The 25,972-nt window shown below is 40.4% G+C and overlaps 2 protein-coding genes across 3 annotated transcripts in view; both read right to left on the reverse strand.

Annotated features, from left to right (window-relative positions):
* Nucleotides 1-2,764: 2,764 nt before the first annotated feature.
* On the reverse strand, nucleotides 2,765-21,430 carry LOC137298548 (solute carrier family 35 member B1-like). The gene is made up of 7 exons (XM_067830849.1): nucleotides 21,129-21,430; nucleotides 12,424-12,527; nucleotides 12,041-12,168; nucleotides 10,251-10,442; nucleotides 9,812-9,938; nucleotides 7,802-7,908; nucleotides 2,765-5,045 (listed from the first exon to the last, which is right to left on the reverse strand). The coding sequence occupies exons 1-7, from the start codon at nucleotides 21,308-21,310 to the stop codon at nucleotides 4,842-4,844; spliced, it is 1,044 nt and encodes a 347-aa protein (XP_067686950.1). The 5' UTR covers nucleotides 21,311-21,430; the 3' UTR covers nucleotides 2,765-4,841.
* A 1,543-nt stretch (nucleotides 21,431-22,973) lies between these two features.
* Nucleotides 22,974-25,972, reverse strand: part of LOC137298824 (aspartate--tRNA ligase, cytoplasmic-like) — a 38,190-nt gene continuing 35,191 nt past the window's right edge. Inside the window, exon 15 of one of the 2 annotated variants that reach the window (XM_067831105.1) lies at nucleotides 22,974-25,919. In XM_067831105.1, coding sequence (XP_067687206.1) covers nucleotides 25,828-25,919 — 92 coding nt within the window. In that variant the 3' untranslated portion in view covers nucleotides 22,974-25,827. The remainder of the gene's footprint in view (nucleotides 25,920-25,972) is intronic. The other variant, XM_067831106.1, reaches the window with a different exon arrangement.

Here is a 25,972-nt window from a genome sequence, read left to right on the forward strand (position 1 = left end):
GAAACTGAACATGAATGCTGATTCGCTTTAATTGGTCCAGTGAGGTGTGTTTTGATGCAGTCAAACAGTGGCTGCAATCCTGGACCTCTGATGTCCATATTAAATGTTGTGGGTGTGCAAGATTTAATGAGCTCTTATTCTTGAATCATTGGTGTATAAATTTGGGCCAGAGGTCACAAATTGGTGTTAGCACTAAGCCAGCTGAAACTCCCATTTTCTAATGATGATTGTATCACAGTTATAACAATTTTTTTTTGTCGCACCAAGCCAACCATAACTCCTATACTTTAACATAGACCTAGAGCAGTTGTGCCGCTATTCTCTTGTGCAGCTTCCTTGCTGAACTAACATTTATTTTGATAAAATGTGAAAAGATAAAGAATGTCATACAAACATTGTCAATATTGGTTTGTACCACTGTGAGTCTTATCCTGCAATGTACAGAGTCTCAGTAAACTTAGCCTCAGTACTTTTTATTACACTCCACTACTGAATCCTAACAAAACCTTATGGGAGGTTGCATTAGGTAACCTTTGAGATTGACCAATCAGAACACAGGTTACCAAATCGCGAAATGGACATTCGCACATACCTTTTGAACTTCTTATCTCGAAAAGGTTCTTACCCGAACGATTCCGAATGTTATTTAGCGTACACTCGCTTCCAGGTTATGTGCACGGCGCAATTTACAACCATGACAATGGTGAGTAAACAGTCGCTGAAAGTAATGTTTTGGGCAATATTCAAGGATGTCATCTTGTGGAAGTATTAGCTAATGACAACCATGTCAACAGAAACCCAAATACTTCTGGTCAAATAACTGTCATATGTGGAATTTTGCTTGTGGAGAGATATGTGTCAGTGACTGAATCTTTAGTAAGTCCCTCAGATCCCTATGTAGCTGTTATCTGACTGGTTAAGTGTATGTAACCGTCTTCCTATTGATTGAACGGTCATAGGTTGCTCAAAGGTTACCTGACGTGACCTACTAGGATTCGTTAGATGCAGTGGTGGAGTGTGACGAATAACACTAAGTATACTTTGACTGGCAATGTACACTGAATCCTACAGATGCAGCGATGTAAGCTAGATTAAATTCAAACTGATCATTTTGTCTAGAGACTGAATTGTAATAGGAAAGGTGTCCCATTTGATATTGGTATTTATTGTAAGTATAACCACTGGGAGATTCAGTGACTTCCGCCATATAGTCATGCTAATGCTAAATGAAACCCAGTGTATGGGAGGTAACTCTTTACTTGCATTACTGATTCTGGTGCTGGTATAACCATATATACAATTCTGAAGCAGACACGTGACAGTTGTGCCAAGATTGCTTTTTTAATGGGATGCTTGACCAGCGAACACAAAAATGGCTGTTTAGATGATCGTAAGGATTGCGTGCCCAAACCTAACCATCAACACTGTTTTAAGTATAGGACGAATTGCGCGTCAAAGAAAACCATCAGCACTATATACTTGAAGTACAGGAGTTTGAATGGATGGTCTTGGGATTGTGTCTAAGCCTAGTCATTAGCCCTGTATCTTAACTATGGGAGTTAGAATGTATGCTCTTAGTGCTAAGGTTACTTCTTGCATTTGCACTGACCCAATCTCATGAAAGTCATATCTTAGTTTTGATATTAACCAATGACCTGAGGCCATGTCATATTGGAACAACCTTCTGTCCAGAAAAAAAGTGGGTAAGCATGGCAGGGATTAGGATAGAGAACTTCCACAGTTGGCCATTTTCAGGATTATTAGCCATTTTCTGTATTTTGAAAGGGCCACTGCCCTTGTATCAATAGCAAAATTCAAAATTTCAATGGGCCATTTTTCATTCTAATGTGCAAAATGGTCCTTGGCCCCTGCCTTTCCTAATCCATGGAATGGGTTTACTGATCGTGCATACCTGAAGTGGTCATCATTGGTTTTTTTCCTCAGATGTAAAAACTTAGCAAGAATGAAGATGAGATTTTGATGAGTTTGGGCTCTGTCATAAGATGATTTAATGCAGGTGTATGTTGGTACTGTTCTTGTGAGAGGACTTACTCGTGAAAGTGTTTTGTGCTGCCCAAAGCTGTTGGTAAATGTGTATAGTTTTACAGTATTCCAGAAGCTGTTTTATTTTTCTGAAGATGTGTGTTATGTGATCATTGTATAAACTCATCCTGCTAGAAATGACCTTCTTCACCTGGTCTGCAGTTGAGCCCAGGGAGCTAGCTCTTCAATAAATGTGAAGGGCAACTCACCTTGTGTCAGTTTTGTGGCTGTATATCTGATGCTTCAGACTCAACTATATTAGTCATCTAGGGACCAGACAAATCTGTTATTACACTGGACGTCAAACACTGTCATGACACACACAACTAAGTCATTTATCCAGCCACTCCGAAAAGTCTGTTGTGTTGCCTTAAGAAAGGACAACATTTGTTTACAGGGCTGGAGCCATTAATCAAATAATGTCACATGATTGATCTTGACATAAACAAATGTTGCAGTTTTTCAGACTCCAAAAAGTGAAGTGGTAAGACACACACGTGACTGTTTTGTTAAGAGGAAGTAATCCTTGACTGTCATGATCGTGATATGAATCAGTGCCTGTTTCGTTTGCACAATTTCATCACTAAACCCAGAATTCTCTTTGTCTACAAGCTATAAGAACTGTTTTCACTTAAAGGGCATTCATCTACAGGAGCAAGGGTCACTCTCTGCTGATCTGCTCTGGATGAGAGATCCATCTTGCAGTAAACACAACACAAGGTTATATTCACATAAATTTATCACCAGTATCATCAAAGTTGTGACATCACGATATGCAGATGTGTGAGCTCCTTGACATGGGACAACAGTACATATTTACAATGAATATGTATCAAAGTGAAAGTATTCAAATTCAGTCACACCACCATGGGGAGCATACAGCTAGACTACAGTAAATACAATTCCAGTTGGAAAGAGGAGACGGCAAGCAGAGTGTTTTCAACACTGCTATGATGTGATGTAGATCTCAGATCTCTCAGTGAAATATACACCAACACTATGATGCTGATAATGACAGAACCAACAATCACAAGTGTTTCCATAGGGACATGTGTCATCGTAGCTTGATGCTTGTGCTGTTGATCACTGGATTGTTTGATCTAGATTAAATTATTTACAGACTGCTAGCATAAAGCTGTAAAATGTTGCCAAGTGCAGTCTAATACTAAACTCGCTCGTTCCTATGGGATGCAACATGGCTTAATGACTGCTGCATCACTTGGGCCCAGAGTCCACTTAGAGATCTTGGCATAGTCCAAGCAACTTCAGATTCAGTTGAAGTTTTACAAGTTTCAGTTGAAGAACATAAGAGGATGATGACTTGTCAACGTATGGACTTAGGATAGCATAACTGAGATAGGAGGTCCAGTAAAAGGAGACACATTTGTTATAGAATCAAACCTGGGTCTTAATTGTGATGAGTGAGCACATTTACCACAGCGCTATGCCTATACACCTCATACTTGAGACCTTGAAGTTGTAGGTTGAATAGGTAGGAAAACTATAACATGCATTTTCCTTTTGTAAAACATATGACCCAAACCCATTTTTGGCCAGACAAACAAACTTACACTGATCAGGTTTATACAGCAAAATGAGCTTTTATGAGTTCAAAACGTAAAAATGTTCTCAGCCCAAATTCCTAAGAGTGCACTCATGTTCAGCCCTGAGACAGATGTAAGAACTGACAATGCAAATACAGCCAGGTTTTTGTTATAAAAAGTAAATTGTTCTTCCTTCAAACCAGCACGCAAACCATACACCATGTAACCAGGTAACCAAACAAATATACAATAAGTATATAACAATGTAATCATCACTGCTTCATAGGAAGAGTGACGTTTACCAGACATACACTGTGTTTAGTCTATGTAAAGGCACAGAATGTTGCATTTTCAGAATGCTTAACAAACAGAGGTAGTCCGATACTCTAAGCGATTGTGAAACTCACAAGAACACAATTTTTCAAGCCGAACCTTTCCGATCCATATGGTTAGCAAAACCCAAGCCTCAGTTGGAGTTCACACACTGGACATGCAAGGGACACAACCCCCTGCTCGTCACATTCATTACTAGGCTACCCTATCCTGGCTGCCCCACTGTGCTGATGGCTCATGTAAATACAGTTATCAAGTGAAAGTGACAGGAAAGCGGGGTTCAGGTTCAGCTAATCTTGGCTACCTAAGTGTGGACATTGTTTCGTAGATCTGGAGAGTTTTATCTCATGAAACAGCTGCATGTGCTTGTCAACTACTGAAACATGTCAGAGTGACTGTATGTTAACCAGTGTGGTACAGTGAATGTTATGTCTCTGATCGAGTGTTGAGGTAGACATTCATTCTGGTAACAGGGCACAACCCAAACAGGACCTGCCAGAACACGTGGGATGATCATCACCAACCATTCTTCTCAAATTATACACAGTAAGTCTATAGACACAACATCAATATGGCTAAAATGTACATCTTACATTGTACTTGAAATATTAACACATTAAATAACTGTTTCTGAATTTCTGTATCCTGGTTATGAAATATTTGATAAGCCTATAAATAAAAACCCCAGGGATCCAATAAAAAGTTAAGCACAACATCCACATTCCCTAAAACCAGTCCACTTTGGCATTGAATGTACACAATAAAAATGACAACGAACAAATACACTGGTCCCTGGAAGTATCAGCCAGCATACAATAAAGCAGCTTAATTCCTCTTTAGCTTCATCATTTCTCTGCATTCATTCACTCATAATCACATCCAAACATCCTATGGTTCAACATTCAGCCAGCAAACATCAGATCACTTATTCTTCTTTTTCTCCTTGCCATACACAGAGTCTAGTCCCAAACCAACAAACACCAGCAGGGTTCCAACCCACTGTCGAGGCAGCATGGGGTTGCCGAATATCAACACAGATCCTAGTATAGTGAAGAACTTCCTTGTTGTTGTGACGATGGAGCATGTGAGAGGTCCAAATGTTGTCACAGTGATGAAGATGAATGTCTGAGGGTAGAAAAACATGAAACTAAAGTATCCATACTGCAATCGTCAATGGACTGTACAGTGGAAGTGAAAAGGCAAGCTGTGCATGGCAAGTGCAACATACAATACTTGATGCGTCAGTTTTCACAGTCAATGAACACTGGAATGGATCCTCAGTGATGGCTACTGACAGGATGTTCTGGGGTAAAGTAAGTAAGTTTGGTTTTACAGTTTATAACTTCAAGGCAGCATGGCAGTGTCAGCCTGACTTTCCAGGAGCCTGGACAAACACAGGAAGGATAATAATACTCACTTGTATGAATATAATGACCCCCAAACAGATGATAATGACACTGGACTAATTTCAGTCCAACCTGATCCCCTGGAACATTTCAACAAGACCGATGACAGACCTACCCAATACCCTGCAGTGGTTCAATAAGACCAATGACAGACCTACCCAATACCCTGCAGTGGTTCAACAAGACCGATGACAGACCTACCTGATCCCCTGGAACATTTCAACAAGACCGAGGACAGACCTACCCGATCCCCTGGAACATTTCAACAAGACCGATGACAGACCTACCCAATACCCTGCAGTGGTTCAATAAGACCAATGACAGACCTACCCAATACCATGGAACATTTCAAAAAGACCGAGGACAGACCTACCCGATCCCCTTTAACATTTCAAAAAGACCGATGACAGACCTAGCTGATGCCCTCGAACATTTCAACAAGACCAGAGACAGACCTACCTGATCCCCTGGAACATTTCAACAAGACCGATGACACACCTACCCGATCCCCTGGAGTGGTTCAACAAGACCAATGACAGACCTACCTGATACCCTGGAACATTTCAACAAGACCGAGGACAGACCTACCCGATCCCCTGGAACATTTCAACAAGACCGATGACAGACCTAGCTGATGCCCTCGAACATTTCAACAAGACCGAGGACAGACCTACCTGATCACCTGGAACATTTCAACAAGACCGATGACAGACCTACCCGATCCCCTGGAGTGGTTCAACAAGACCAATGACAGACCTACCTGATACCCTGGAACATTTCAACAAGACCGATGACAGACCTAGCTGATACCCTCGAACATTTCAACAAGACCAGAGACAGACCTACCTGATCCCCTCGAACATTTCAACAAGACCAATGACAGACCTACCTGATCACCTGGAACATTTCAACAAGACCGATGACAGACCTACCCGATCCCCTGGAGTGGTTCAACAAGACCGAGGACAGACCTACCTGATACCCTGGAACATTTCAACAAGACCGATGACAGACCTAGCTGATGCCCTCGAACATTTCAACAAGACCAGAGACAGACCTACCTGATCCCCTCGAACATTTCAACAAGACCAGAGACAGACCTACCTGATCCCCTGGAACATTTCAACAAGACCGATGACACACCTACCCGATCCCCTGGAGAGGTTCAACAAGACCGATGACAGACCTAGCTGATGCCCTGGAACATTTCAACAAGACCAGAGACAGACCTACCTGATACCCTGGAACATTTCAACAAGACCAGAGACAGACCTACCTGATCACCTGGAACATTTCAACAAGACCGAGGACAGACCTACCCAATCCCCTGGAACATTTCAACAAGACTGATGACAGACCTACCTGATGCCCTCGAACATTTCAACAAGACCGAGGACAGACCTACCTGATCCCCTGGAACATTTCAACAAGACTGATGACAGACCTAGCTGATGCCCTCGAACATTTCAACAAGACCGAGGACAGACCTACCTGATCCCCTGGAACATTTCAACAAGACCGATGACACACCTACCTGATGCCCTCGAACATTTCAACAAGACCGATGACACACCTACCTGATGCCCTCGAACATTTCAACAAGACTGATGACAGACCTACCTGATGCCCTCAAACATTTCAACAAGACCGATGACAGACCTAGCTGATCACCTGGAACATTTCAACAAGACCAAGGACAGACCTACCTGATGCCCTCGAACATTTCAACAAGACCGATGACACACCTACCTGATGCCCTCGAACATTTCAACAAGACTGATGACAGACCTAGCTGATGCCCTCGAACATTTCAACAAGACTGATGACAGACCTACCTGATCCCCTGGAGTGGTTCAACAAGACCAATGACAGACCTACCTGATACCCTGGAACATTTCAAAAAGACCGAGGACAGACCTACCCGATCCCCTGGAACATTTCAACAAGACCGAGGACAGACCTACCCGATCCCCAGGAGTGGTTCAATAAGACCAATGACAGACCTACCCAATGCCCTGGAACATTTCAACAAGACCAAAGACAGACCTACCCAATCCCCTGGAACATTTCAACAAGACCGATGACAGACCTTCCCAATTCCCTGGAACATTTCAAAAAGACTGATGACAGACCTACCTGATCCCCTGGAACATTTCAACAAGACTGAGGACAGACCTACCTGATCCCCTGGAACATTTCAACAAGACCAAAGACAGACCTACCCAATCCCCTGGAACATTTCAACACACTGATGGCAGACCTACCTGATCCCCTGAAATACTTCAACAAGACCAATACCAGACCCACCATATCCCTTGGAATGTTTCAATAAGACCGATGACAGACCAACCAATTCCCAGGAACGTTTCAACAAAAATAAATGGCATACCTACTTAATCTCTTAAGTTGTCTAAACACCAGAACAAAGATGTTCTCAATCCCCCTGAACATTCCCACAAGAAAAGCCATTCTCACCTGACCTAAGGCACTTGCTATTGAAAATGAAATCATGTTAAAGTACACAGAGGGGTGTCGACCAGCGAAACTCAGGAACTCCAGACCCTCGCCTGTTGTCACAAGACCTGTACAAACAGAGTTCAAAATTCAAAATCACTGTGTTAAGTTTAATGCACATTCTGTCATATGGTTTAGGGCAATTACCGCAGACTGAAGGATTAATAGAAGTACTGGAAAGAGATTAAGAGCAATGAAATAAGATAGGAAATGTCTATAGTGATTTATGAGATGAACCATCTGTTAAAGGTCACATGCAGACAAAAAATCAAACATCATTAAAACACAATTATCAGTCATTCGTGACATATAATATACATTGCTGCTTGTAAAAATACCAAATACACAAAAGTACAAGAGTACAACCGCGATTCAAAGGTGAATTTTTTGTACTTGGGCTTACTTCCCTTGAAATGAATCCCTCGGGAGACTGAACCCAGACGTAGCGGGTCGGTGTGCTCTCAAGAGCAATGACAGCTACTGCTCATGACCTCATACTCCGGGCATGCACACTGTTAAAACTCCCCGAACCTATTCGCTCCGCATGCATTATGGGCCCAGCGCAGCGCAGCACAGCTGTTGAAACCACTTTTTCCCCCAGCACTGGGGGAAATTTAGTGAATCGTGTGAACTCTGTTTTCGCGGGCTTTTTTTTTTCAACTTTATAGGCTGAATTGGCATGTTTAATACTCGTTTCGGTAAGTGGATACTAAAAGGTATCAGAATCTGCAAAGTTGTGTTTTACGTTGCCTGTGACCTTTAACATGTAGTTGTTTAGAACAAGAGTCATCAGGAGATGACATATGCCCCTTGGCCCCTACAATCCTTTGACAAATTGTCCAAATTGTTTCCACGGAAACCCAGAAAAATAAAAGTGCTAAGTATCACTTAGGGGTTTGCCTCACATATCTGCAAAGTTTTTCTGAAAGATATTAAGAAGTATTAGAGTTCTGCTCCGGAAAAGATACATGTGCACAGATGGACGGACGCAGAGATGAAGTGCATTTTAATACCCCCAGCAAAATGCAGTGTGAGGGCTAATATAGAAGATGTCATCCATAAAGTGTCATGGTTGTCTTATAATTCATAACCTTCTAAAATGTCAACCAACAGGTGCTGACGAACCGTAAAGGTGATTGTTACGCCTTGTCCAGACATGGACTGATGAATGCAACACTGCTGACACTGTGATGACAAGCGTTATATGAAGATGACATACCCCCCCAGCCCCCACATATTTGAAGGAACATATCAGACAGTTACATGATGTATTTTTCAACTAAGTTTGAATCATTTTCATGGAAATCATGAAAAGTATGAATGATAAATATCAGTAAACAGCAAAAGGTACCACTTTAAGATCTGCCTCCTAAATATCTGCCAAGTTCTGTTGAAAGCCCATTCCTCCGGAAAAAAACCACACAATCTCAATTTTGAGAATAAATCCGAAACTCTCCATGGAAACCGAGAAAATAATAAATCACAAGAACCTATAAACAGCAAAAGGCACCAATTTAGGTTCTGATTGATATATCTACCAAGTTTTGCAGAAAACTATTGAACATTTTTTTAGTTATGCTTCGGAAACAAAGCCTATCCCTCCCATTAGTCAAAAACATTTCCATGGAAACCAAGAAACAGAAAAATGCCCAAAATCTGTATAAAACGCAAAAGACTGCCAATTTTGGACTAAAAATACTAAATGGGTTTTGAGTTATGCTCCAGAAACTATGTGATTACGGCCGCACAGACAGACAGACTGACAAGGTGATGACTACATCCCCCAGCGTGTAACATAAATGTTTGCTCCATGCTATGGTGGCTGCTAGCTGTCGCCGGGCAACAGTGGCTACAAGAAATTTCAAATGCAGGTGAGGTGAGGTGAGGCGAGGCGAGGCGAGGCGAGGCGAGGCGAGGTGAGGTGGTGCTCCACAGAGTGCACCTTTGAAGGACAAAGGCAGTGAATCTCACCTATGGCAAGCCAGATGATGGAAAAGGCATTGACAAACAGCATCATGCTGTACGCTCCCGTCTTGTGCTCCGTTCTCATCTTATCCTGGGATGCTCCTGTCAGGCCATCCAAGGTCAAGGACACCAACTGTAGGGAGGTAAGGAGGTCCACTTATGACAAAATACACATAATGAGCACAAAATGATCCATCAATCAATGTACCCTGATCTCCTACTGAGCACAATGTCCAGCCAGGCTAGTAGATCTAATATTGTGCTCACTAAAAACGAGTAATTTCCATTGGTTCCTTGTTACTCCACCACTGACAGTGCATGAAGCAGACCAGCAGTGAACTCTAGTTGCACCATCCTTCCTGACTGCTCTGAAAGTCTACCATAGCACATCCAAGACATTCAAATGTCACCTGGGTTGCAGCAACACAGGAAAAGGACCACTTACCAGCAGAAACTCGCCCATGCCCAGGCCAGAGTGAGCCTCCTTAGCTTTGTTAGCCTGGTCCTTGTACATAAACATGGCAACACCCATCACGATGAGAAGCACACAGAAGTACTTGGCCATGGGGTAACGCTTCCTTGCCAAAAGAACTCCCAAAATCATAACAGGAATTGGTTTGATGGATTTACCAAGCACCTGAAGAAAAAATGTAAAATTATCATGATAATAGTGCAGATAGGACATGTAAATACATAATAATGGTATTAGAAACATAGTAGACATCATAGATAGCTGCTCAAAGTGAACTAATAGTATCGCAGGTAGCCCAAAATAACGAAATATTGGGAAAGCACCATTTCATTAACAGTTAGATTAAGCATGCATGCCATAGTTTCTTCTCTTCGAGACCATACAAGGTACGTTGACTGTCAAACAATCTTCATGATGACTACATATATTTTTACTATGTTATGGTGTAACATTTCAGTAAACATTCTGAAACTGTTGTCAACCAAATCTTCACCAAAACATGGCAAAGTCATCAATATCCCCTGCAATGGCAAACAAGAGTCTTCAGAAGATGACACATCCCCCAAGTTTCCTCATATTTGAAAGAATATAACATCTGACAGTTACTTGATGGGTTTTTTTAGAGTAAATTTGAATGATTTTCATGGAAATCATGAACAAACGTCATCAGAAGGTGACATATCCCCTGACCCCCACATATTTGAAAGGGCAAATCATCTGACAGTAACTTGATGTGTTTCTAGACAAAGTCTGAACAGTTTCCATCGAAATCATGAAAAATATAAATGCCATATATCTGTAAACAGCAAAAGGCACCACTTTAGGTTCTGACTGATATATCAATCAAGTTTTGCAGAAAAATGTTGAACAGGCTTTGAGCTATGCTTCAGAAACGAAGTCCACCTCACCACTGGACTAAGACCAAAACGTTTCATGAAAAAACAAAATGCCAAAAATCTGTATATAGCAAAAGGCACAACCATAGGTTCAGATTATTATATCTACCAATTTCAAAATCTGCCTCACATATTTGCCAAGTTCTGGTGAAAAGATATCAAATGGTTTTTCAAGCTGTGCTCTGGAAATGGAGGCCATTGTTCCCGTTTAAGACTGACGTCTGAATTGCTTCCATGGAAACCCAGAAAAAAAAAAAAAAACAATGACAAAAATCTGCAAATAGCAAACGGCACCACTTCAGGGTCTGCCTCACGTATCTGCCAAGTTTTGCTGAAAGATATTGAGAAGTTTTTGAGCTGTGCTCTGGAAACAAAGCCCATCCCTTCATCTTGAAACTAAGTCAGAATTGTATCGAAACACACTTCTCACTTTTGACGCAAAGTCTGAAATGTTTCCATGAAAATCAAGAAAATAATCAATCACAAAAACCAGTAAATAGCAAACGGCACCACTTTATGTTCTGATTGATATATCTACCAAGTTTTGCAGAAAATTATTGAAAGGTTTTCAAGTTGTGTTCCACAACCTCTGCCTACCATTCAAACTAGACTAAGACCAAAACATTTCCATGGACACCAAGAAAAATAAAAATGCCAAAAAATCTGTAAATAGCAAAAGAAACAACCTTAGGTTCAGTTTGTTATATCTACCAATTTTGGTCTAAGAATATTGAACGGTTTTGAGTTATGCTCCGGAAACAAAATGATTACAGATGGACGGATGGACAAACAGACAAGGTATTGACTATATTCCTCCTGCATTACATGCCAAGGGGGATAATAAAGGAAGTACTTCCTATGACATACCTGAGTGGGGTAGGCGACATGCTGGAGAGCATGGTTACTGGCAAGCATGGCACCCAGGTAGGTGAGGGAGCACATGGCGTACAGTGTGCGTGGGGTTGAGTCACGCTCCTGCTGAAAGATCTTTCGAGCTGTAAATACATTGGTATTGAAAAGACAAATGGATCATTCTCACAGACCAACATCAGAAAATGACATGCTATAGGACCATGCAGTTTAAAGTCTTCCTCTTTACAAATTACAGAAGAAGATTTGCAGGACAAAGTGACAATGAAACAAATCCATGATGGTCCCAGTAGCCTCGTATTGACATACACCCCAACTAGTTGTCAAATAGAAGTTCAAGCAAGGGTCTGCCTTGCCAAGCAAGAGAAATTGTAACTCACCACACAAAGCGAAGATAGCATTTATGATGCACTGTACAAACACCAAGGCGAGGGTGAAGCGGAACTTCTCCTGTGATTTGCCTTCTCCATATTTCCCCTTTGTGCTGAAGAAAATAATTCACAGCTACAAGACTGGACACCAAAGTTATAAGCCGGGTAAATAGTAGAACTAATGGATTACTAACTAAAACATAACATTGTATGGCATGAACTTACAACTTTTATAACACTTACAACACAATGTTTTTTTCTAGGCTACTTCTTGTCCATTCATCAAGTAAATGACAGAATGTGAGTATGACCAAAATGTTATAGTGTGTAAAGGAAGCCAGCGAGGTATTTTTACAGAGATTAAGTGGTATGTTTCTGTTGAGATGTACACAGATCACAGAGATTAAGTGGTATGTTTCTGTTGAGATGTACAGAGGTCACAGAGATTAAGTGGTATGTTTCTGTTGAGATGTACAGAGGTCACAGAGATTAAGTGGTATGTTTCTGTTGAGATGTACAGAGATCAAAGAGATTAAGTGGTATGTTTCTGTTGAGATGTACAGAGATCACAGAGATTAAGTGGTATGTTTCTGTTGAGATGTACAGAGGTCAAAGAGATTAAGTGGTATGTTTCTGTTGAGATGTACAGAGATCACAGAGATTAAGCGGTATGTTTCTGTTGAGATGTACACAAGTCAAAGAGATTAAGTGGTATGTTTCTGTTGAGATGTACAGAGGTCACAGAGATTAAGTGGTATGCGGTATGTTTCTGTTGAGATGTACAGAGATCACAGAGATTAAGTGGTATGTTTCTGTTGAGATGTACAGAGGTCACAGAGATTAAGTGGTATGTTTCTGTTGAGATGTACAGACATCACAGACATTAAGTGGTATGTTTCTGTTGAGATGTACAGAGATCACAGAGATTAAGTGGTATGTTTCTGTTGAGATGTACAGAGATCACAGAGATTAAGTGGTATGTTTCTGTTGAGATGTACAGAGGTCACAAAGATTAAGTGGTATGTTTCTGTTGAGATGTACAGAGATCACAGAGATTAAGTGGTATGTTTCTGTTGAGATGTACACAGGTCACAGAGATTAAGCAGTATGTTTCTGTTGGGATGTACAGAGGTCACAGAGATTAAGCGGTATGTTTCTGTTGAGATGTATAGAGGTCACAGAGATAAAGCGGTATGTTTCTGTTGAGATGTACACAGGTCACAGAGATTAAGCGGTATGTTTCTGTTGAGATGTACATAGGTCACAGAGATTAAGCGGTATGTTTCTGTTGAGATGTACAGAGGTCACAGAGATTAAGCGGTATGTTTCTGTTGAGATGTACAGAGGTCACAGAGATTAAGTGGTATGTTTCTGTTGAGATGTACAGAGGTCACAGAGATTAAGTGGTATGTTTCTGTTGAGATGTACAGAGGTCACAGAGATTAAGCGGTATGTTTCTGTTGAGATGTACAGAGGTCACAGAGATTAAGTGGTATGTTTCTGTTGAGATGTACAGAGGTCACAAAGATTAAGTGGTATGTTTCTGTTGAGATGTACACAGGTCACAGAGATTAAGCGGTATGTTTCTGTTGAGATGTACAGAGGTCACAAAGATTAAGCGGTATGTTTCTGTTGAGATGTACAGAGGTCACAGAGATTAAGCGGTATGTTTCTGTTGAGATGTACAGAGGTCACAGAGATTAAGCGGTATGTTTCTGTTGAGATGTACAGAGGTCACAGAGATTAAGCGGTATGTTTCTGTTGAGATGTACACAGGTCACAAAGATTAAGTGGTATGTTTCTGTTGAGATGTACAGAGATCACAGAGATTAAGTGGTATGTTTCTGTTGAGATGTACAGAGGTCAAAGAGATTAAGTGGTATGTTTCTGTTGAGATGTATACAGGTCACAGAGACTAAGCGGTATGTTTCTGTTGAGATGTACACAGGTCACAGAGATTAAGCGGTATGTTTCTGTTGAGATGTACAGTGGTCACAGAGATTAAGCGGTATGTTTCTGTTGAGATGTACACAGGTCACAGAGATTAAGCGGTATGTTTCTGTTGAGATGTACACAGGTCACAGAGACTAAGCGGTATGTTTCTGTTGAGATGTATACAGGTCACAGAGACTAAGCGGTATGTTTCTGTTGAGATGTACACAGGTCACAGAGATTAAGCGGTATGTTTCTGTTGAGATGTACAGTGGTCACAGAGATTAAGCGGTATGTTTCTGTTGAGATGTACAGAGGCCACAGAGATTAAGCAGTATGTTTCTGTTGAGATGTACAGAGGCCACAGAGATTAAGCGGTATGTTTCTGTTGAGATGTACAGAGGCCACAGAGATTAAGCGGTATGTTTCTGTTGAGATGTACACAGGTCACAGAGATTAAGCGGTATGTTTCTGTTGGGATGTACAGAGGTCACAGAGATTAAGCGGTATGTTTCTGTTGGGATGTACAGAGGTCACAGAGATTAAGTGGTATGTTTCTGTTGAGATGTACAGAGATCACAGAGATTAAGTGGTATGTTTCTGTTGAGATGTACAGAGGTCAAAGAGATTAAGTGGTATGTTTCTGTTGAGATGTACAGAGGTCAAAAAGATTAAGTGGTATGTTTCTGTTGAGATGTACACAGGTCACAGAGATTAAGCGGTATGTTTCTGTTGAGATGCACACAGGTCACAGAGACTAAGCGGTATGTTTCTGTTGAGATGTACACAGGTCACAGAGACTAAGCGGTATGTTTCTGTTGAGATGTACACAGGTCACAGAGATTAAGCGGTATGTTTCTGTTGAGATGTACACAGGTCACAGAGATTAAGCGGTATGTTTCTGTTGAGATGTACAGAGGTCACAGAGATTAAGTGGTATGTTTCTGTTGAGATGTACAGAGGTGACAGAGATTAAGCGGTATGTTTCTGTTGAGATGTACAGAGGTCACAGAGATTAAGTGGTATGTTTCTGTTTAGATGTACAGTGGTCACAGAGATTAAGTGATTATGTTTATGCAATAGAGTCAATTGTACAGAGTATGTACAGAGTGTTTATATAATGAAAAGGATTAGAAAACACACATCAAAGTATAGAGATGATGAGCACCATGGGAAAGCTTATTCTTGTATCAGTAGAAGATGTAACATGTATGTGTTACATGTACAAGAGACTACCTGAGAGGGGGTCAGTCATTCGCGTTACTGCTTGATCCTAGACAGAGAAATTCTGCATGTCACACAAAAACGCATCTAAAAGTGTTATTTATGAAAATAACTGAACAAAATTTGCTACAGTAATTGTTGTTAACAGATGTTCAAGTTATTGGATGACATGAATGAATATTAAATATGATGGGTCACATTTTGTTTTAATAGATGGTTAGGATTCTGGTTTTCCGGAATATATCTGCTCCTAGTTTTCTATGTGTTTACCTCCGGGAGACATTCGAGGGGATTCTACAGTGTTGACAATGTTCGTAAGTGCCCGAACATTTGGGAAATGACTTTTCTTTATAAAGGCTGGTTGCCGTGTTGAGGGTGACACTCATTCATATTAACTGGAGGATATACATCACTGCCAACGTGTGATCATCAAAATCCGTCAACGCCTGAATCTACATTATCTGCTGTCAGACCGATCATTGTGTTTACTTTCTGCATAGTTGATTATCTCTTGTACTGAGACTTTGGTGAGTTAGCTATATTATATCTTGTGACCCATTGCCTTAGATTTTGTCTCTCTTGAATTGTACTAGAAATCAGTAATGTGGAATTGATGCGTGACTTTGTATACCTTGCTCTTGTTGCATAATAATACAATTTGAACGTTTATGACTTGTCTTTGTTCTGTTTTGCTGGTTCACAAGGGGATTTCTTACATAGTTTATCACGGTAAATTCTTAACCGTAACAGTACCATCTACCTCAGATGGCCTCCATCAATTTTTCTCTTCTCATGTTGACGGCCAAAATGTAAAGTATCTTTCTAATTGATGGTATAGGTGGGATTTCTAATCATGGGCACTGATTAGGTTAATTTCATATCAGATTTCACGTACGTACGTATTGCCATGTGTACATTTCTTTTAGCATACAAATCCTTTTGGGTTAGGGGCATAGTAAAGACTGTAGGGTTTTGCCAGATGAGAAAATAGTGTCAATGTTGGCAGTTTTCCATAGAAGACAACTGATGTAATGACTGATGGATACAATGAAGGGAATGTTTATGGCAGTGGGAGATGGTTCAGATTTAGTTGGAGGTTGATCTCGTTCTAAGGTGATGTTGATGGTGATTTCTACAAGGTGTCTTGGGTAGCCACTGAGGGTGATGAAGGTCGATATCTGGTTGGCTAGTCAGGATGAAAAATATGACTAATCCATACTGAAAGTTGCAGGCCCACATCTGAAACTGCATGTTGCTCCAGCTCACTATAGTCTGTGTCTTTACACTTACTGCATTAAAATGAGAATGGTAGAAAGTTCATACAAAATATATTTGTAGTTTGCAGTTTGAAATAAAAAAAACAAGCAATGATAGTATATAAACATGATTAGTAGTCAAGTCTGGACCTGATTTGTCAATGGTTGATAACAGAGACATAAGCAATGCCTAACTCTGATGGTAAGTAAACCTTTAGTCTGAGAGTGAAAGACAGCAGGGAACACATAACTATTGCAATTGCTTTGCTGCTACCTAAGTGCACTTGACACTCTTAGTCTTATTGCTCCATGATAACCAACAGCACTGAACTCCTCCACAGTTTCACACCTGAGATCACAGACCAGTGTACGAAACCCCTACAAAAACACAGGAAGCCCACTGGGCTGATAACTAAAGAATGTTGCCAGCCCTGTTAACATGATACCAGCCCTGTATCAAATATAGGAAATTGAGATAAGGCGCTGAAAGAAAGTAATTAATGAATTACTTGTAGTGAGGTTAACTTAAATATGTGCAAGAGCAAATTTAATAAAACCACGACTTGGTGGTCTTTGTCAATTCACTTAGTGTCACTGCCATCAGAAAAGAACAACATTATTCATTGGCTGAAAACACTCTCTATACTAGTCACATTTAGTGTTAGAAAAATGGGTAGGTTGATCTGTGCAAGTTACAGTTTGACTGATCATGAACTATACAGACATCATCTAGTTACCACAATTATAAAATATTTTTGATACCCTTGGAAAATGTATTGGCCCACAGGGCCGGCTATACAATACAGCTGTAAGCCCGCCATGTAACTAGTAAGCATGGTTAGCAGTGGGCCGCCAGGCAGACGCTCTTTCACATACTGCATAGACACACTAAAGGTTGAGCTGGCAGCTATTGTGATGACGACATATCAACATACAACATATGTCATATATACATGGTATTTCACTTTCTTCGTAAAGTACAAATTCTAGTACTTTTTTGGTTGAGTCCCATCCGGGATTCGAACCCGCACGCTCAAAGTCAGGCAACTAATCGCTAGTACACAAAGTCAGCCGCCTAGCCCACTCAGCCACCGCGACTTCCACATGGCTGACTGTGCGCTGGTGATTAGGTGCCTGACTCTGAGAGTGCGGGTTCAAATCCCAGATGGAACTCGAAAAAAAAAGTACTTGAATTTGTACTTCACTAAGAAAGTGAAATCCCAAATGTGACATGTTGCATTTGACCACTTTCTAAATGGCATCGTGCAATCATATCAACACACAGACAGTACATCAGTCCATGTTCCCCTCATGACCAATGAATAACTTATGATTGACATTACTGAAATCTTTTGTACTCTTGAAAAATAAAATTTACAGTTATCTTAAGTTAGAAAGAGAAAACTGCTCAGTAACTTACACTTAATGTACAGTCATTTCAACAGGATAGTGAAATCCTCATCTTGAATTATGTAATAAAATTAGTATCATTGCAAGGACAAGTAATCACAGAGCATATGGCACACTAACTGACAACACGTAGCGGGGATATATATTGGTTACCCAAGGTCAGTTTGTTCTTTGCCCAGAGCTACAGATAATATTTTAACATTGGGTGTATGTACTCCTTAATTTTTCAATATAGGAGTACAGGAAAAATCATTTAGAGCATTGAATGAATTAAATATCATATCAGTAATCTTGTGTTTTGTTTCATACATGCACTATCACATTGCTAGTCTTGTGTAAACAGGTCAATAAACAATAAAACAATAGGGAGTAGTGCACTTTACTGGGCACACTCTTTCCAACTTTTTCGGATGGATATACTCACACCAAAAGTAAGCCAACCCTAACCTTTACTCACTGACCCTAAGGATCTAGAAGGGGGTTGCCCAAGGGCTAAGGATCTAGAAGGGGTGCCCAAGGGCTAAGGATCTAGAATGGGGGTCCCCAAGGGCTAAGGATCTAGAATGGGGGTCCCCAAGGGCTAAGGATCTAGAATGGGGGTCCCCAAGGGCTAAGGATACACCAGCACGGTCATTAGCAAGCGCTCAGCAGTCCCTGGGTAGCACGCCCGGTAAACTGCACTCTAGCCAAACAATACTTTTTCAGATAAAAACATCTGTAAATGGTGCTAATTTCTAAAACCGTACACCATTGCTGTGGTGCGTATGTGCTACTCTAATGTTTTAATGTCTATTCTAATGTATCATGCATATTTTTATTTTTTAGCAGTACATACATTGATGCAGCCCTTATCTGGAGCCCTGTATATCACTCTCTGAGATGTCACAGTTTAATAAACTCATTTTTTGGTAAACAGAGAGAACATAAATCTAAATACACCTTCCTCATTGTAACTATGATAAGAATGATAAACCCTCATGGATTCAGGGAAAGACTGGGTACATGGGTTCGTACTATTTCGTACAGAATACAGTAAAATGAGCTCACAGTCACTTGCCTCATACAAGTGATGTATTTTGTCACTAACTCCAGCTAGGTCTGACAGGTGACACAGCAAATTGTTGTTAATGCTAGACTGGTTTACGTGATCATCCAGGAGTAAGACTTCCGCCAGTATCCCCCCTAAAAGTTTGTGGTGAGGAAACACCTTTTTCTTCTGGCACTCTTTAAAAGCTGGAATATGTCTTTCAGCATGTTCAATTCTGAATACAAGTTAAAACAAAAGATGCTAAAATTCATCTTTATTAGATGAGGAATACATTCTGTGATTACACAATGCCATTTAGAAAGTGGTCAAATGCGACATATATCATATTTGGGATTTCACTTTCTCGGTGAAGTGGTCAAATGCAACATATGTCATATTTGGGATTTCACTTTCTCAGTAAAGTACAAATTCTAGTACTTGTTTGGTTGAGTCCCATCCAGATTTGAACCCGCACCCTCAGACATATGTTGCATTTGACTACTTTCAAAATGGCATCGTGTAATCATAGCTTTCAGCCGTGGGAGCTGTGCCAGTTCACATTTATCAGAGGGGTACACAAAGTATGCAGTCTAGAGTAACAGTTGTCCGACTTTCCTTTTTGTGGAAGTCGCGGTGGCTGAGTGGGCTAGACGATTGACTTTGTGTGCTGGCGATTTGATGCCTGACTCTGAGGGTGCGGCTTTGAATCCCGGATGGAACTCAACCAAGCAAGTACTAGAATTTGTACTTTGCTAAGAAAGTGAAATCCCAAATATGACATATGTTGAAATTTAAGGGATACATGAACAGAGTCTTTCCCAACCCGGGTTTCATCTGGATCTGTTCTAAGGCCTACACTAGTCAGAAACAGTTCCCAAATTAGAATTTAGGATTTCCCAGTTTACATTAGTACTGTATTTGATGAGCCAGCACAGTGAACGCGTTTGTGACAAGCTGGCAGGGCAAGTAATCTGGATGAATACACTTGCTTGCTAGTTTGATTGGCGAATAAGCATGTGCAATACATGCTGACCGTGGCATGAAATCAAAACCACTACTGTTTAACACGTACGTGTCTCATTGTGTGATTTAGTTCAGTAAAACACCATCACAATACAACACGATTTGCATGAGGAAATTGAACTTTTCAATATTTAGATGACAACCTATTTCCCTTGTTTTGAATGGAATGTCCTGGAGGGCGTTCCCATATATGCCAATTGGGGTCATTTGTCAGGTGGCTCATCTAATACTTGTCAAACAGTAGAAAACTGGAACTATTTACACGATTAACAGGAAACGTTTTCATGCTGAATTTCATGCCTTAAAACTTAAAAATACCTCAAATTCATCAGAAAATATAAGAACAGTCTGCTTACCTGTTATGATGCAGTATGATAATTAGGACATAAACAAGCCATAGCCTTTTCCATTAACTATTGTTGGCTCTATCAATGGATTCAAGAAATTTAGTTATTATGGTACATTGCAAAATTCAAAAGTACCGGAGTCCGTAACATATTCGTTTAGGGGGCGTAGTTTGTTAATTGTCGAACCATGTGTGTGAAGGGAAGGATCTGAGAGATATATTTTATTTTTCACAAACGCGTAGAAGCACGTTTGCCATGGTGAGCAAACCCAAACTACATACAATGTGCTGTGCTGGCAACAGCATATATCAATTCAGTCCTGTATTATTTACAACTAATACGGAGATGGTGAGTTTTGTATTCCAGCTGTTGACAGAAGTTTACATTGCACGTATAAATCAGAAGTTACAGGATAAATTACATAGGTATCCGCATACTTGCTTTAAACATGCCACACACTTTACATGCTTTGCAAGAAATATTAAGAAAACTTACATCTTTTCTTGCAGGACTCCGTAATAAAAATAGCAGACGAATATTCCTCCAGCACATACAAACAGTTTTAAACGCCCGGCTTCTGCCATTTTGTTCGTTGGCGGGTTATCCAGCTGTGGAGCCGACACAGATAAATCTATATCAAAGTCACTATTCAGCTTATCGCGATGTGGCTCTGACATATGCAAATTCTTACTGGTAGTTCAATTCTCGCGGAAGTCACTTTGAATGACGTGTCTCAGTTGCAGCGGACCACGGGGCGAACACGCACCTGCTGCGTTAGATGCTGTTTCTTTAAAACTATCTTTATCTTTGGATGTAAAACCTTTGGACGTAGCAAAAGTATCACTACAAACTATTTCCTACATACATCTAATATTTTCTAGACACATAAATAACATAACAGTGAAATATATCATCATATTTCAAGCACATATATTGATTTTAAGCTTACGGATCAGACTGAACGTTATGAGTATTTTGCTCGTAGTAGTTAGGTATTTGTTGCCAAAATACGGATCAAATCTACATCTTCATGTGATTGGTTATATTACAAGTGACGTCATTTACTAGTGATGTAAATAGACTCTGGCAGGCTTTTGGGATTCCCCATTCAAGGATGCAGAACCAGGACAGAAATGCTCCGAGAAGAACGCAGAATTGTAACAACAAAAGTCTAACAAAACAAACTCGAAAACTGAAAGACGGAAGTGAAGATATTACCCATAAATTCCTGCAGATGGAGTTTGGTACTTTTCTCGTATGTTTTCTCTGAGACCATATATTTACATGGTCAATGGTTTTCTCAGGTAGCTGTGTAATCTCTTGAAACGTCATACTGCCTACGACTAAATCGTGAATGAAAACGTGGTTGAAAATAATATTTACATACCCTATTTAACTATAATATGAACGCGTAGTATATTTACAGCTACACTTGACCGTGTACTTGCATATATCACACACGCACGCACGCACGCACACACACATATATGCAGAGACCACGCATTCAAAAAAAAGGTCTCTCGTGTGAACATACGTAAATCTTGTGCAAACGCTCTTCACAGGAACAAACTGATATGTTGACAATAAACACTTTTATCCCCTTAATGATACCACAAGTTACAGACACATCCCTGATTTTTACGAGTAATTTTGATTGGATAGTATTGAAAGCATATAAGAAAAGTCGATCTTCAACTACAACTCGAACATAAAACACCAGATGAGTATTCAAACATATGTGCAGCAGTGTTAAAAAGTGTGGCATCTCAAACACCTGTGGCTACAGATGATGGCGCAGAGAGTGCTTGTATGGGAGACTGTCCTCAGCAAGTCAGATACAACTTACAGTCAAGAATGTGTAAGATTGTGGTGTCCCTTTTTTGGACTAATTTTGCTCCTCTGTGCTCCAAGAAGAGATTGCATATGGGTACTTGGTGGGGGGATTAATGTGACCTTACAGCACAGCACTGGTACCTTGACTTGTTGCGAGTCCCATCCGGGATTCGAACCTGCACCCTCAGAGTCAGCCGTGACTGAGCAGGTTAGGTGGCTGACTTTGTGTGCTGGTGATTAGGTGCCTGACTCTGAGGGTGTGGGTTTGAATCCCAAATGGGACTCAGCCAAAAAAAGTACTAGAATTTGTACTTTACTAAAAAAGTGAAATCCCAAATATGACATATGTTATATAACCTTTCTTGTCCCATTTGACTGGTAACAATAAATATTTAACAAAGACAGGTGAAACTATTGTTAATGAAAGGGTCTGGACACAGTGGTGCATTTGCAGGACAGTGACCAAGCGATTTGTCAGAAATTCCAAACTTGGGTGTGGTGCCAATATTTCTTTCTTTTTCTTTCAGTTGTTGGGTACAAGGTTATTCCTTGTTAATGTGCTTTTCAGTCAACCAGCGTTGATATATGTTTGACTACAACACCATCTGAGATGAGAGTATTTCCGAGTTCTTGTATATATAAATACCTTTTACATCTTGCATGACATATGCATGAACCATTTAACATGTTCATTATAGAGGGTAAATGTCTACTAGATACTTCAACCTGTATTCATTTCAATCTGTTCCCTTTTGGTTGCAAACACTACCTGTTCTTTCAGGTTGTGCTCTGACACTATCTAACAGTTTTAAAAGTGTTTGTCCATGCCGGTATGTGTATAAGATTGGAATGTGGTCATGTTCTTAATAGTTGTTCAATATGACCAGGAATTGTGTGAAGTAATCGCCATTCTATTAGTAAGTTGTATAGTCGTCTGATCGGCAGTCTTAGTTGTTGTGCTTGTCATTGTTGATGATTATCAGTTTATTGATTTGGTAGATGTCATTGTAGTAGTAGTGACGTTGATGTCTTCGACAACAGGCATGAGATGCTGGTGGCCTGTATTCTTGTCAGGATCCCATTGGTCTTGATGCCCATGATCGCATGAACATATCAAATGTCAAGCTGGAGCACCTCCATGCTATGTGGAGTATTATACTTGGTTGTATTATTTAACACAAACATGCACATCTATATGATCACTCTTGGCCCTTAACTGCAGGAGTTAAGTTGCAGATATGTGTGTAAAGTCGTGGGCGGGAGATCAAATGACACCTATGAAAGTATTTCAATAACATTTCTGTGGATGGAAAGTCCTTGCTGGTTTCATACTGTCCATTGTCCATTAGAGTACACCTTCCCTAATCCTAGTGTGCTTCAGTGAGTAGCAGGCCCAACCATTACAGGGATCAAGGTGAGTTTATTTCCTGGAATGTTTCAAGTCAGAATGTAGGGAGTCATTCTGAATGTGATGATTCTGTATCTAAATGATTGAAAAGGTCCAATAGATCCGTTGTTTTCCTTATAAAAAGATCCTACTTGTCCTGGAAATGAAGCAGAAAGGTCACGGCAGTCTAATGTCTGGTGTCCTACCTTTCACAGGAGATAAATGAGTTTGGCAGTATTCCGGCAATATCACTGCGGGGGACACTAGAACTGGGCTTCACGTTTTGTACCCATGTGGGAATCATATCCTGGTCTTCGGCATGCCATGGCTTCGGCATGAATCCTGCTCTTCGGAAAGATTTGGCCACACCTCACTCACACATTTTATTGGCTCCCAGCATCAGATCCTTAATGCTAAACAGGAGGTTGCATAATAAGTACCTTTTCTTCACATCTGCTGGCATGACAAACCATGAACACACTTATTTTCAGGACAGACAACATATCAGGTATGCAGTAACCACCCAGTGTATCATACAGAGTTAATCCATGGCCACAATTACCACTGACTGCATCATACAGAATTAATCTTTGGATACAGAATTAATCCATAGAAGTGACCACTGACGGCATCATGCAGAGTTAATCCATAGAAGTTACTACTGACTGCATCATATAGAATTAATCCACAGAAGCAGTTACCACTGACTGCATCATGCAGATTTAATCCATAGAAGCAGTTACTACAGACTGCATCAAACAGAATTAATCCATGGAAGCAGTTACCACTGACTGCATCATGCAGAATTAATCCATAGAAGCAGTTACCACTGACGGTATCATGCAGAATTAATCCATAGAAGCAGTTACCACTGACTGCATCATGCAGATTTAACCCAGAGAAGGAGTTACCACTGTCGGCATCATGCAGAATTAATCCATAGAAGCAGTTACCACTGACTGCATCAAACAAAATTAATCCATAGAAGCAGTTACCACTGACTGCATCATGCAGAATTAATCCATAGAAGCAGTTACCACTGACGGCATCAAACAGAATTAATCCATGGATACAGCAGTCCCTACTGACTCCATCAAACTGGGTCAATACAGTTTTGGGTAGATGAAATAAAGAACACAACACAAGATATGGCAGTGATATTTTCACTTATTAAGCAAAGTCACCTATGTGTTTAAGACACCTGTACAAAAACATAACTGACATGTTTAGAACGATGGTGTATGTACACTTTACATTTGCCAGCACCATATCGCTAGTATTTTAACAAGATACAAATACATAAATGCACTGTCATGCTCAAAAGCCGCCTAATAACAACAGTATTTTCTTATTACAGTCAGTATGTTTCAAATGTTTGTCAGACAGGTTAGCAGAATCTATAAATGGGAAAATTTCTGTTTTACACTGGGAGAACTTTTGGAGAATGAAGTCATCAATAATTTTATTGTCCGTGCAACCAGTGCATAAATGAACGTACACGCTGATGTGAGATAGAAGATGAGATTTACTTGATCGGTAACACAGGCTTAAACCTGGAAGCTGATTAGCAGACAGGTCCGAACAGAAGACAAGTAATGTGAAGGCCCAGTATCTGAATCAGCATATATAATACAGTTAAAGGGTTCAATATCTACCCAGTTTTATGAAATACTTCTACAATGCATCTGGAGGTTCATCACAATGTAGACACAGACGAGAGTTACATGTTGGTATGGACAAGAGAGAGACAGAAACTTACTTAAAAATCATCTTAGAAATTGGAGCCCAAGCCTTTGAACTGATTTCTAAGCAGTTCTACCTGAACATATTACAAGATCAACTAAATAAATATTATGGTTAACAAGAAGACTATTTTATTTAAAAATATAGTTTCAATTCCCCGCCCAGTCAATGCATTCAAGAATTCAGTGAGAAAATGTAAGATATTGCTGGAGGTGAAGTGTGTGTCCTGCTTCAAGGAGTGAGACGCTTCGGGTCACGAGGGAACAGCGATGCCTTGCGGATATTGTCCAGCCCCAGGTACAGCATGGTGACTCGCTCCATGCCTGGAACAATGCAACAGACTTGAACCAAATGTCATCCAAAACCAGTGTTACAG

Source organism: Haliotis asinina, chromosome 10 (genome assembly GCF_037392515.1).
Source record: "Haliotis asinina isolate JCU_RB_2024 chromosome 10, JCU_Hal_asi_v2, whole genome shotgun sequence".
Lineage (NCBI taxonomy): Eukaryota > Metazoa > Mollusca > Gastropoda > Lepetellida > Haliotidae > Haliotis > Haliotis asinina.